The sequence below is a fragment of the Haliotis asinina genome, chromosome 8 (assembly GCF_037392515.1).
Source record: "Haliotis asinina isolate JCU_RB_2024 chromosome 8, JCU_Hal_asi_v2, whole genome shotgun sequence".
NCBI classification, from domain to species: Eukaryota; Metazoa; Mollusca; class Gastropoda; order Lepetellida; family Haliotidae; genus Haliotis; species Haliotis asinina.
The window spans coordinates 23,446,230-23,461,502 of NC_090287.1; the positions used below are offsets into that span (position 1 = coordinate 23,446,230).

The 15,273-nt window shown below is 39.8% G+C and overlaps 1 protein-coding gene across 3 annotated transcripts in view; it reads left to right on the forward strand.

The window, feature by feature from the left end:
• Positions 1-15,273, forward strand: part of LOC137295017 (uncharacterized) — a 41,099-nt gene that overhangs the window by 5,658 nt on the left and 20,168 nt on the right. The window contains exon 1 of one of the 3 annotated variants that reach the window (XM_067826270.1): positions 7,403-7,443. The exons of the other annotated variants lie outside the window; for them this stretch is intronic. Within the exon in view, the coding sequence (XP_067682371.1) occupies positions 7,440-7,443 (4 nt within the window). The 5' untranslated portion in view covers positions 7,403-7,439. Of the gene's footprint in view, positions 1-7,402; positions 7,444-15,273 lie in introns of those variants that run through there. 3 annotated transcript variants of the gene reach the window in all.

Below are 15,273 nucleotides of genomic sequence, written 5' to 3' on the forward strand. Positions count from 1 at the left end.
GTGACGTGAGCAGATTTCAATATGATGCAGTACAATATCAGCTTGCTGTAGGGTCGCGTCTGGTGTAGGCCTTTCTCGCCTCACAGCCATTGTACGCTCCCTTCGGCAATGGAATAGAATTTCATTAAATTCATAAGAAACATAATCTAGCTGTCGCGCAATGACGCTCATCCCTAGGTTTCTCTTTTCTGCAAAGAGCACTAACATCATTATGTACAAAACGTACGTCATTCCTTTGCTCCAATTTCATCTAATCTAGGGATAATTGCAAAAGCTGAGTTAGATAAATTAGACATGTGTTTTCTATACAAGCGTAATGACCGGAATAGTTGAGAAATTGTTTTAAAACAGGTCACAAAGGATAGCGTACACAAGACGTTTTTTTCATACCAGACACTAACTGTGAAAATACGGTAGAGACAATCGGATATGACGGAATGACATTAAGTGGACTCTACGATCCGCTGAAAGTACACTATACCCGATTTTCTATACTTTGATTCGTGTTTAACTTTGCTGGCAGCAATGTCCCATCTGTAAACGCGGTCTGTAACTAGCTGAGTGTGAACAAGACACTCTAACGGTTGATAATATGAGCAAAGATCAAAACAGTTTTGTAAGATGACGCGCTATCAGTCATTTCTGTGAGCCTAACCTCCCGATTCATTGTATCACCTCTTCCGACTGCCAAAGGGGAACGTATTTCAGCCCGGGAGCACCCATTGGATTTCTGTTTCATAAACGTGAAACTAAAATTGTCCCGAGTTCCGTTTTTATATCACAATATTTATGAGCGTTTTCCTCTTGGTGATGAAGTTATGGATAACTAGATTTCAGATGCAACCGATTTATCATTTTCAAAATAATATATGTTATTGCAACATGAACAGTCATGTTTATATGATGTATGTTATTTACTTTCATTAATTTGAAATGAGCGTTGAAACATGCGCAATCAATACTTTCAGAATGTCAGTGAGTACGTCTCCCCAGTTTAAGTCACACAACCTTTGCCCGCACTTGCTTAAACTCTCGAGAAGAAACAAACACATGCCAACCCCACGCTTGTTGATACCCATCTCGGGGCATAAACACCAATCGCTGCCTCCCATCTGTTTTGATAGAGTGAACCACCTACCGTTCCCCCTCCCCCTCCCTTCGTATAGGCCTTGCCAGATGTGCCCCTCAAGCATCTACTCCCATCTCTCCAGACACCCTCACCGTTCGGTCTGCCTTCAGTGACGTATGGTCAATGATTACTCCGTACGTTATTCACACTCACCGCCTGAGACCGGATAGCCTAGGGATTTCAGGTGACTCTTCTGCAAAGACTCGTTTTTCAGAGACTTTATCATGAAAGGCATTTGTTCTCCTACTCAGATTAATCGTATATTATCAATATGAAATTCATTACTGAGGCATCATGTGGATTTGAGTGAAAGTGTGTGGACTTGAGTCACTGTGGATTTGAGTGAAAGTGTGTGGACTTGAGTCACTGTGGATTTGAGTGAAAGTGTGGACTTGAGTCACTGTGGATTTGAGTGAAAGTGTGTGGACTTGAGTCACTGTGGATTTGAGTGAAAGTGTGTGGACTTGAGTCACTGTGGATTTGAGTGAAAGTGTGTGGACTTGAGTCACTGGATTTTGCATCATACCAGAAATATCACCAAAGGACATAAGAAAATTGGCTTAACACAATGTACCCATCTTGGGAATCGAACCCACGTCTTTGGCGTGACGAGCGATCGCTTTAACCACTAGACTACCCCACCGCACCGTTGTTGATTTGAAATGAATATTACCCTAAAGTACGGTTAGAACCAACTCACAGACACTACTAATTTACATCGTCATAAATATAGTTCGTTTACGCACTTCGACTAAAATATACAGCAAATGTCCGCTACAAAAACAGTTCGAAATATCCGTCAGTCCGTAATAAAAGTAGCTTGCCGTACTTGATATCTTCTGCGCAAGAACAACCAGTCCCTATCCGTCCCCACCGCTCCATATGACATAGGACACGACAGACAGACCAGTCTCCCCAATAACATGAAAGCTAGTGTATAGAGTAACATCTGGTCTCTGAAATTAAATATTTTAATGAAAGAAAAACGTTGTTAAATCATCTTGATACATGGGATCCCAGACCCTTTGTTCATTTTCAGACCTGAGGCTGCAGTAATCTAGGCTTGCTAACTTCGCTAGACTTGCATGGCCTGGATACTGTGTATATTTTTTCGGGATCTGCACGACAGACCAATGATGGTCCAATATGACTTTTCAGTCATGCAGCGACCTATATATCAATAGGGATGTTTGAATTGGGAGCTTTAGCTCACTCATTACAAACTGAATAACTTAATTAAACAAGTCTATATAAATACATTTTCTAAATCCGATTTTTTTTCAATATCATAACTAGTGCACACTGGACAAGATTACTTATTTAAGAATGCAAGAAACAGATCAATAAATGCACAAAAATGCAATCTGCAAATGTCACTGTGATCTCATATAAGTCCCTGAACATGTGGATAAGTTAACGTTTTGGTTAATCCGTGTATTTCTCGAATTTCACTGAATAAACAATTAACATACAGTAGCGTCAAACTCATAGATGCTACCTGTAATAGTATCCATGGCCCCGATTACTAATCAGGGAACTCCAGCCTTGTCAATATAACACGGCGGCGCTTGTTTCTTACAGTGACTTTCAAATTGTATGCTACATAGTCAAAGAGACACGTGAGAAGATTTAATGTTTCTACTTTAACCTCCATACAAATTGACTGTCAACATTAACGAGTTTCAGTGCTGGTATATGCAGCCCTTGAAATGTCAGAAGTCCACAGTATATGTATGTGTGTGTACCGTTTGCATAAATATGTCGTACAGCCTCGAACCAAACGCTTCATAAATGCACGAAAAACGTTCGACTGGAAGATCATAAAAATACCCAATTCTGTATGAGTGAGATAACGGTCGATATACACCGCTACAGGAAACCTATATAATGGTTAGAGTTCTCCATCGATCGAACTACCAATTTCCTTTCTTCGAAATTATTATTCCCGAAGAATTACATTCGTCGAATTCGTATGCGGCTGCAGCAGTCCGGACGTTATAGATGGTAATAGCTGTTTGGCTGATAAAAACGGTTGGCACCGGTAGTAATCCATACTTAAATATACCGTTACATGTAATTGTTCTTTACATTGTTTGAGGGATTTTAACTACGTGCATATTTTTTTTATAATTTTGTACTTGCTTGGCGATATTATTAAATTTTTGTATATGGACTGCACACGGGAGACTATGACTGTGACGATATCTCATGATCAAATGCGAGCGAGTAATTTTACACCGTTTTCAGAATAATATTAAATGAGGAGGATATTTGGAATAAATGAATAAAAAATAGAATTATAACATTGGTCACTGGGATGAAACAAAGCTTTGTCATTTAGACTGGCGCATCCTGAATGCCCGTCGTTCTGTCACAACTGTACACGTGAGTTATCTCAAAATGCCAAGGGCTTATGATCAAAACCACATCGTTCTTTCACAAGCTGTGACACCGTCATATAACAAACGTACCGTTCAGTGAACCGTAACGTAGCAACTACACTCAATTACGCATTCACTTAGATTATTATTTATATTATTCCTCGTTTTAAAATTTTCAATATGTATCCCACTTTGTATTACCTCGTATAAATTGAAATGCCAAAACGACCGGTCGCGATCGTATTCCAATTTGAACCAACATCACTATATATATAAGATACGTTGTATTTGGGATTACACAAATATTCAAAATGGCGTCAGCTCCAGCACGCTCACTCAGATGATTACGATCATCCCATTCAGGATACGAATCCCAATTTCGCTCATGTTTTGTTACAATATTTCTTTCTTCGGCACTTCCTAACACCGACAACTAAATATTGGATCAATATTATCGGTTTCCTTTCACAAACCACAAATCCCTGGATCTTTGGGTTAAAAATCTATAAAAATCCGTATTCTGCCCCCTTTCCTCTTCCACCAGCCGCACCCCCTGATGAAAATGGACACTCCGCATACAGTTTGTGTTTGTCTGTCTTTGGCATTCTCCAGTGTTATCACCGGAACTCTCAACTTGTAATCCCCTCCGACGGTGACGGAAAACTTGGAATCTGTACAAGACAGTGTTCTTTTTCAAAAAAGTGTTACTTCCAAGGATGCTTCGAGAACGATCGTACTGATTATGTATTTCCCTTGAGCCTAAGCTTCCATGTTCTGTGCAGTTATATTTTTCAAGTACGTATGGCGTGATCTAGACATGGCAAGAGTGTTTATTTGACACTTTGAAAGTGATATATTTTGTTTATTCTTAAGGTAAATACCGGTGCTGATATCGATATAGTTATGTTTTAGTCGCATGATTTAGAAACACCTGCACACGGGACTAACTCGGTTGTTCTCATTATAATTGTCATCACTATCATCATCACTATATAACTCCATGATAAGGGAGACCCGTGAAGATTCGGGTAAGAATTAGTCTTCACGAAACCAGTCTCCAAAAGGAGACTAACGGATCTGGTGGTCAGACTTTGCAGATGCATTTCATCGTGTCCAAGTTGCGTACGTCGAAGCTCATGATGTCAATCACTGGATTGTTCAGATTATTAATAGGCGCCATAAATCGTACCTATTGCTGAGTGTGGTGTTTAACGGCAAACATAATTAGTTGGTAGTTGTGGTTATGTTGTAACCATGTATGATGACAGGTTGATGATTGTTGGTTTGCTACCACCACGTTCGTAACAGGTATATCACATTAACACCTCGGGATATGACAGGTATATCACACTAACACGGCGTGATCTAAGAGGTATATCACACTTACACGGCGTGATGTAACAGGTATATCACACTAACACGGCATGATCTAAGAGGTATATCACACTAACACGGCGTGATCTAACAGGTATATCACACTAACACGGCGTGATCTAACAGGTATATCACACTAACACGATCCGGTTTAACGGGTCCTATAATAAGCAGCGTTGACCCACTAAATCATCACACTATAATACCTCATGATATAATGAGCAACACCGTTAACCCACTAAATCATGATAGTATCGTGGCGTGACATAGCAGGTGTTGTAATAAGCAGCGTTAACCCACTAAATCATGATAGTATCGTGGCGTGACATAGCAGGTGTTGTAATAAGCAGCGTTAACCCACTAAATCATAATAGTATCGTGGCGTGACATAGCAGGTGTTGTAATAAGCAGCGTTAACCCACTAAATCATGATAGTATCGTGGCGTGACATAGCAGGTGTTGTAATAAGCAGCGTTAACCCACTAAATCATAATAGTATCGTGGCGTGACATAGCAGGTGTTGTAATAAGCAGCGTTAACCCACTAAATCATGATAGTATCGTGGCGTGACATAGCAGGTGTTGTAATAAGCAGCGTTAACCCACTAAATCATGATAGTATCGTGGCGTGACATAGCAGGTGTTGTAATAAGCAGTGTTAACCCTCTAAATCATCACGTAATACCTCGTGATATAATAGGTACTGTGAGCAACAGCGTTAGCCTACTAACTCGGGTAGGGAATCGGGTGGTTAAGCCTCCTAATTTGGTTGACACATGACATCGTATCACATTTGTACAGATCGATGCTCATGTTGTTGATCACGGGATTATCTGGCCCAGACTTTATTAATCAGATCGCAGCGATAAAGCTGCAATATTACTGAGTGCAGTGTTCAAGGTCAAACAAACCACCCAACCCAAGGAAGGGACAACAATATGGTTGAGGGATTGTGACACAGACTGATGCAAATCCGTTGAGAAGGACCAAGTGTCACCGCCATAGCATTGCACTGATTTGTGGCTTGCATTGACGGATTTTCATTAACCTGATTACAATTTTATTTATAGGTTTGGCATGTCGATCTAAACAATGCCAAACTCCGACAGCCCTTTGTGCAAGGGGGGATATCAAATGTGTCTGCCAAAGAGCGAATGGCTGATCAAGTGATCATAATATCTTTATATTGTGGTAGATCCGCAAAACGCTTTACTGATTATATATTCAGGGTGTCGTGATATTGAAAAACCGTTCTAACACGAGTTGGGTTTTACATGGCCTCTTGAATAGTCCAGCAAAACCACGGCAGGGCACAAGCAAGGGAATCAAATCCAAGTCTTTAGCGTTATGGGCGAACGCCGTAACAGATAGGCTACCCAACCGCCTCGGTTCTGACGTGAGGAGTTAATACTACATGTAATACTTGGAGAATCCAATCTGTTGTTCCTGCTGTTCTAATGTTGTCACCGATATTGTATTTTATTTCAATGCAATCCGCCTGTCCTAAAACGATTCACTAAATTTAGACATTTTGCTGATGTATTCTGCATGTACAGTCATGCTCATAAGAATAACCTGGGCTCTTATTCTCGAAACGTTCGTAGCTTTGAGGATTCGTAACGTTGATCGCAGCCAATGTGTTGAGAATGGGCTTAAGAAGTTCGTGAGGCTACGAATGTTTCGAGAATAGCTAGTCTGGTTCATAATCTCAGTAAATTTTGAAATTTCATTTGGGAAGGTCTGTGATTAGCTGAATATCGATGCAATATATTGAGGTGGAAATATTGCGAAGAATCACGAAGTGGAATTAATCATAAAATATTCATAAGCCTATAAGCGTTAGGTGTCTGTTTACACAGGGCCTAGATTTACAACTCCGCCACATCCATCTGTTTGTTTTCATCCCGACACGTGATACAAGGGGAAATCATAACTATCCGCAAATGATAGCGAGAAGTCACGAGATCGTCAAAGGAATAACCAAGCGTCTCATGTATCGATCGGGTTCTTCCGGTGTTGACAAACCTAATCCTCCGCCAGTCCAAGACGTGCTTCACGAACAATGCACATGTAGCGTGAGTTGGCATGCAAGTGATAACGGACAATTACTGACAGTAATTAGTCATCCAGTGGTTCTAGTCTGCGGAGGAATCCCCCGAGCGGGAGTGTCAAGCCGATTCACCCCCATTGTATGCTGAATAATCGCACTGGAGGCCATCTGTCGAGTGGCTAACCCTTTCTCAGCTACCGATTCCGTCATTTCATTTGTCCAGTTTAGATATCTAGAAAGAGTTCCCAACCTACAAATATCAACAATTTGCCCCGTTTCCGCATCTGAAGCTAAACATTGAATTATTTGAATATGAAATACGTCTTCCTCTAAAATGGATATTTGAAATGCTTAGTGTTAATGTTTGACAAAGGGGTCTGCATTAGAATTGATTAATATTTCAGAAATCAATAAACGCGCGTGAAATTCTTTTGTTTGAGACAAACCATTTTGTGAAAGGGAGGCAAGACAGAGTGTCTCTTCCTGTTGGCCTTCCATCTCTGGACATGCGTAAGTACCGTCATTTTATACTCATATCTGTTCCATCTATCGTTATTTGGAATTTGTAGCAGCACGTCCTTATTCAAAATCAGCAGCGAGACTATAAGAGAAGACCTAGAGAAACAGTTCTTTGTGAGAAATTGAACAAGGAGTTATCGGAATCCTTCTATGCAGTCAGTTTAGATAAATTCGAGAAAGCCTACGTATGTATAATAATAATAATATAGGACATTTAATTGTTAATTGTTATTTGATCATCGTGAAGCAAACAAGCTACTTTGTATAGAGTTTCACTCTATACGAGGTGTTATGCTGTGTGCTGTGGGATGAAGCCTGGTTCTGCACTTGCCCAATAGAAACACAGTTCTCATTTATGAAGGACCTCGCAAAGCTGTATCATTTTGCATGCGATCAAATTTACTCGGCAAATCTTACACGTAAACAGCTCTTATTGGTACCTATAAGATGAAAGCTATCATTAAGCTGATAAACCGACACTCGACAAGACCACGGATTAACGTCTTTAATGGAGCTGACTTGTAACATGTCTCTGATCGTTACCAGATTACACAGTTTATTATACCAGTCTCAGCACGCCACCCTGCCTGGCACCGAGCCATGTTTCGGCCACACGCCATTACGTTCGAATCACTATTGCGTAGCCGTCGGTATATGAGAAATAGCTCTGGACTGACTCACAGTGAAAGAACATAGATTATATATTAACCAGTGGAAGACTGCGTGTGATTCCATGTGGTTCCTGTAAGCTAAACCTCAACACGCGCACCTGCTTTGCGGCCATCACCTTGGTTAAATTGGCCATGGTCTTAATCAGACAATTTTGTTGGAGTTGAATTGTTTGGAAACGGTTTGTTGGTGTGGTGTTTCACCAATGGAAGAAAACACACTGTTTAGTCTTTAGTTGTTTTGCTGAACGTTTTACAATTACCTCGATCATTCTAGGAGCCAGGATTTTGATGAATTTCGAGTATTGAATAAAGTCAGTATGCTATTATTTATATTTTATATCATGTAGGCACGTCTCAAAATAATATATAATATCCACATAACGTTATACCTATATATCGTATATATTATCTATATATAATCTTGAAGTGTATCAAAATATGAGGTATAAAATTATACATATAAATCCATTTTCAGTTTTGTTTTCAGAACGTTTAAATTCTGTCGTCTTGATCTTTTAGGAGAACGTGTAGATGTAATAATATCTGAAGAGAAAGTTGAGAAGATCATGAACCCACATTGCAATAGGAATTGTGACAGCTTAATAGTTTTGAAAATCTTTTTCTTCTGTTTTTCTTAATGTTGGTTTCATATGGAACAGAAGGCATAGCACTGTGATGAAGAACAGCTCCCTTTTTCTTGTCAAAGTGATATTTGCTGATATATTTTCTTCCAAATTCAACTCACCTCTTAAACACATATTGCCAACTTTATGCAATATCTGTGCTTATTAGCTGCAGTTTGTTTTGACCATTTCGATTCAGTAGTCGTTAAGATTTTGGCCAACTACGGCGTTCCGATAATGAAGGTAATACATGACCAAGCACTATATAGGAAATCATTGATGACAGATCGTTTACGTGTTCGGTGGTCATTGGCCTTGATGATCAATGTCCAAAATCGAACAGTATGTCTCAGATATTCACGACTATAGAAAGGTTACTTTGTTAAAAGGGATAAATAGTGATTGAGGAACAAGCTGTAATTTCCTGGATTGTTTTAACCATTTAGCCATTTGTATGATTACCTATACTATTTTGCTTTTTACCCCCAATGGGATAATCGAGACCTGCTATTAACTAGCATTTACGTGTTACATTTAAGGGATTTGTGAACTTTTAGAATAAATGCCTTTCAGTTTCCATTTGATTTGTGCCGATCAGGTAACTCAATGGTGAAAGTGGTCTTTGAATAATTCGGGTTTCGGGTTTTATACTACACTGGTCAGACATGGTACGCCACTTGACGTTGCTGCCATACTTTGCTACTAGTTTATATATACTACTTGTAAGCAGCGAATGAATCGTGTATATTTTTAGGCGCCTAATTACGTTTCTCTAACTTGTTTAAACCGCAAGGATATGCTAACAACATTATGGAAATAGTTGAATTTAAGTGATGTCCAGAGTGGCGTCCCCTATTTAGCCAGGATCCGTTAATAACGTGTTTAAAATAACGATTATGTTTGTTGGTATGTCGGTATCATAGCCGCACTAGTTGGTGTCATCGCGCTGATCGGACTCCATGCCCACTGTGACATATCTTTTCACCTTCTCTGAGCGAGGCGGGTTTTGATATAAAGAAATAATGCTCTTGACTCACAAATTGTTCTTGCCCATGCGTTACATCGACGCCGGCATTGTGCATTGGCTCCAGATTACCATACGACCATACATTCTGCAGCTGTTCTGATAGTAATTATCCCATTATTGTTCACCCCCTCCTTTGAATTACCGCATGTTTTCATCGTAATTCGGAATTAATTGAGAAATTGAAATTTGAAGAGTTTTTGACTCTAGGCACATCCTGCCTTCTCGTACATTTCTTTAGACTGGTGTAAACATTTCCATTTCGCTGCCTCCTTTGGCATGAAGTGGAAATGAACAGGAACTCCATTTTAGAGCCTGTTTTCGGTCCGTCTCAATCAATGTCCTTTCAAAAACGTCCACGTCGCAACATTAACACACCATTGCAGATCGATGCATATGGAAAGATGTGTTCCCATCCATGGCGTATCAATGTCAGATATCCCCAGAATCCTTTGTTCCTATTTCCCCCGGAAATTCCAATTCTGCGTCTATGGCGCTTGTATCTTCAGATGGCGTCCATTGGCCCAGTACCGCACTTTTATCGCCGTTCTTCAATGGTAACACCTCTGTAACAAAGACACCCCAGTCGACCCTTCATGAAAGGCCTTGATGTGTTATTTTATTGAACTGCCAGACTGCCATTCCTTGGGAACAAGGCTAAGGGGTTGTAATTGATTTAGCACGAGATTCCGAGGTTTTCTGAACCGCTGTACCACTACTAGGATCCAAGTATTCCAAGCGGAAAGTTTCGTAATTCAATTTGGAAACCAATGTGCTTGCTTCCCTTCGGAATTGGTATGATCGTGTGACAAAATAGATTTGGAGATTGAAGACATACAAAGAAGGAGAAAAATAGATAGGAATTATTTTAGATGAAATTCCCATCAGAGATTTAATTTTGTCTCTCGTTTCCAAGCACATTAGCGGAATTGTGTTTTAGGCCTGGGCTGTCATTTCAGATTACCTCCAATCGTTTCAGCGCGAGGGTTAAATCATATTACACAATGGCTGAGTGTACAGATGTGTATTACGTGACAGACATGCCCATTTCCTAATATGATATTTTTTACTTCCTGGTTCTTTATTAAAACAAACATACCGTTAACCCAAAACATCAAAGACGTGTATTGTCGTGATGTGCTAACAAAACTGTTGTCCACTGTTTGTTATATGCGCGGATTTATGCTGCATTGACAGGTTTATTACCTTTCTTTGTGTGTCTGTCAAAACAATGTCCTTGACACCAGACCTTTTGAAAAAACCCTCGGTAAACAATTTAAACACACCATAGCTTCGTAACATAAAGGTATCCGTCACCATACAACCGTAAAACCCTTAGTGAACAACGTTAAAAAGCATAGCTGGTAACATCTAGACTAGACATGATTGTATATATAATTGCATAACTGTAAAATGAAACAGTGCAGTCCAAGAGCAAGGAACTTGTGGTAACAGCGATGTCCTCCGACTGGTTATCCTCCCCCATTTAAAGCAAAATGAGGACCGGCTGAATATCATCTTAAGAGCATTGTGCACAGACTGATTAACCGCTGCACAGAACGCTATGCACACACCGATTATCCACTACCAAGAGCAATGTGCACATACTGATTATCCGCTACTAAGTGCAATGTACAGCGGCCGTTTAACAGCTACTGAAAGACATATGCACCCACTGATTATCCGCTGCAAAGAACACTATGCACAGACTGATCATCTGCTACTAAGGTCAGTGTGCACAGAAGGATTATCCGCTACTAAGAGCAATGTGCACCGACTGATTATCCGCTACTAACAGCAATGTGCTGATTATCCTCTTAAATATAAGTCAAAACCATTTCCATGATCACCTGAAATCTCTACCAGAGTCCATTATACGATGATGTATGTTCATGTATTAATCGCTCTGGAATGGTGAACGGGTGCTTGCGAAAAAGGTGTGCATTGTGAACATACTGCTTTTCTTCTCTTAAGAATGTATACCAACAAAGAATTCGAAATATTCAGATTGGGAAGCGACATAGACAGGGAGCAGATTTGTAAAATAATTTTTTAATCAACATGCCGAAGCAAACTACTCGTCTACTTAAAGCCAACCCGAATGAAAACGTTGCGAAATATGAATTTATCGATCAGGCTGATCACCCTGAAGTCGCTGTTTAGGAATTCTATCATCTATGGATCCAATCAGGGCGACACATCCCCAAGCTGAATAGATCTTTGTCAGTCTCACAAGTTCATGCATAGGTTTGATCAAAGCTATGGCCAGCAGCCACCGGTTACTGTCGGGTTTGACAATCCCTCTGAGAATGAATCAATGTCAGCCCGAAGAGTTAATTCTGTTTCCCGCATGTCTAAGATTCCTATGTAGGCCACACTATACTTCATTCCTATAAAAAAAATAAAGGGTTGCACAGAGGTGGTATATTTTTAAACTTTCGGATCTATTCTGAGACCTTTTATATTCAATGCCATGTCCCTGATTTGTAGGTGTAGCATCGTATTAGCCACGAGCACCATCTTGTTCTTACCAAACAAGTATTATTAGCCTCAGAGAAAAGCATAAGAGGAGCGATAATGGCACTAACACCAAGGTTGATGTCTGTGACGTCACGCCGTCGCACGTGATCACGCGTCACAGTGACGTCGGTGACTGAGGTCGTAATGTCGACCCCGTCAGTAGGGTGATTGGTTAGACTGCCCTTGGCCATTAATGGAACTCGTACAAGACATTACCGCCATTACCGAAGCGGTCTTTATTAGATTGGTGTCCGTCTGGCGAGTCATTTGGCGCCGGCGGGTGTTGAACATACTACCAGTCAACAACAGCTCCCTCAAAGTGTATCGTACTCATTCTGTGATCCATAATGAATAATTAAGACCACACTTCACCGTCATTGTATTTCTATCACATGTAAGGATTTTGGAACATATAGTTTCAATTATGCTGATCATCAAACCTTTTTCATTGCTTCACAATGAATAAAATATATATATATATTTTTAAACGGCCCACACCGAACTAAAGCTAACGAAATATGCGTTTTAAATGTTTGTTTTTAAAAATACATCTTTTAAAACTTGAGAGCGTTACCTTACAGCAAGAGGTGCTAGCACATTTCCCGGAGACCCGTTACCACCTCTGACGTTCAGTTATCCATTCATAAAAATACTACACTTTTGCCTTTTACGCCATGTGTAGAGTGTTTCCACAGATATTCTTCTTGAGGCATTGTTCTCTGACGTAGCCATTGGATTATTCAGTGACGTATACTAAGAAGCACTGTTTGACATTATAGTTTATAAACCAAGTATCAGACAAGCTTCTGGCATTTTTACATTTGAAAAGTCAATGGTATATTCAAATATAAGCTGATGAAATGTTGAAGTAGAATATTCCTTCCTCGACCGTTGCCATTGAAATGTCTGTCGGAAGCGTATGTCGCAGAGAAAGGGTTTTTGTTGCCTCAGTCTATTTGCATCCATATGACGTAAAATGTAGAAGGACAAGAAAAAATGACAGAGACATAGTTTATTTAATAGGTCATAGTTAAAGAAGGGTATAAGCAGCAGTTTACACGGTACGTTAAGTACCGACCCTTGCAGCTAACCCCCGCCCAAACCCACACCTGATCTGTTGTCCAAGAGTACTGTAATTATGGACTTCATTTCTTTTCAATTTAAAAGATTAAGCCAGTTTCAAAATTGGTCACTTCTTGATAAATTCACAAACTTTAACATATCAGGATTTTTAATAACATCCATTGGAAAATGACGCATAGAGTTGTGTTGTACGCCGCTTTGGGCACTGTTCCAACAGTATTGCGAACACCCTAAATGTGCCTCATACATGATAAACATTGAAATGAGACGAAGTGGTGTTGAATATGTATGAGAACGTAAACGTTTTTTCACATCACACCTAGAGTAAGGACGCATGTACTGATCCCCAGAATACAGATGTCACCCATGCCTTTGAACCATGGGGGTTGGGTATGGTCCCTGAGGCGACGTCGTGGCGTGGGTTGTCAGGATCGGTGACGTGGTCATTGTCCTCCGACGTCGCGGATTGGTGCTTGCAACACTAATGAGAAGCCTGGTCCAGACATCTTTATACCTTGGCCAACGTCATGTACAGGAAACGTTGAGTGAGGCATCGAAAACAAACCAAAATTAAATAGGATAAAATAATAACAAAAATAACAACATTTGCTGCCATGCACTGCCAGAAGTCTTAGCTAAAGCAGTGCCTCCTAATTCTACGACCATCGTTATACATTATCACGAACTTCACAGAACATGTAAATATAAGTGGCCAAACCATTTCCACTTTCAGCAAAACATCTACTGAGCGAAGTGTCCGTTTTATGATTTTGACAATATAAGTTCACATATGTTATGTATATTACAGAATAGTTGGATAAAGTGTTATACAGATATATGGATAAAGTATGACGAAATCTGCTGGAAGAGAATTGAACTTTACATTTCAGAAAACATTCCAGGGGTGACTTTCACCGAATGAAGTTTCACAGAAAGGAAATAAACAATTCTAACCATCTTAGTATCTCACAACATTTGAAACTTTCAAAGAAAGTATCGATATTGAGTATCACACTATGCCTATTTAATGGGTACATACTGTAATATTATGAATATATTATTACTGCTATCGATGATGTATGAAACAACTTCCAGATAATAAAACCTACAACCCAGAAAACTATGCCCAAAAGAATTTAATGTGACATCAACAAACAGCAAAGAAATTATACGAACTATACAATATTAATATTTTAAGAAAAAATAGAATAGGTTAGAAACCAAGGAGGACTTCACTAAGTTGGATACCTTTTGCCCAATCCTTTTCTTCAATGAATGAAATACATGTGTATGTTTAAATCAAAATACAAGTCAAGTCAAATTACTGCCAAGTATTTTCAGTAGTGACAGTACTTAAATCAAAAGTGCACATTTTAAATGTCAGATGTTCTTGAACGGCAATGGCTACTAAAACAAAGTCAGTGACAAAAGCATCCAATGGAATTAGCAATGCTGGACTGGCTTCCTAAATAATCGTCGGCCGGTTTTTCAGGGTGTAAGTATAATGTTCACATAAACGCGGGTCTTGATAGAGGTATGCGCTTGCCCCCTTCTGTGCCCCTTTCATAGTCTTAACAGCCTTTCAGAATTCCCCATGCTATGGTGTATGTTGTTCTAGAACGTTCATAAATAGACTGGACTTCAGAAGCATCTAGAATGTGAACACAGCTCCTCAGGGTAGATCATAGCATGAATGCCTGACAAATAGTCCTCTCAAAACACATTTGAACTTCTGCTAAACCTTGACAACAACATAGTAGTGTGTTTGCTACATTATGAAGAGTGAATTCGCTGTCACTCACTCTGTCGCCAAACCTAATATTTGACCATTCTTGGTGTTCCCCGTCGAGAAGAGTCTGCTGATAGCTGAGCAGGACTTCACCTAAACCCACCCACTCAC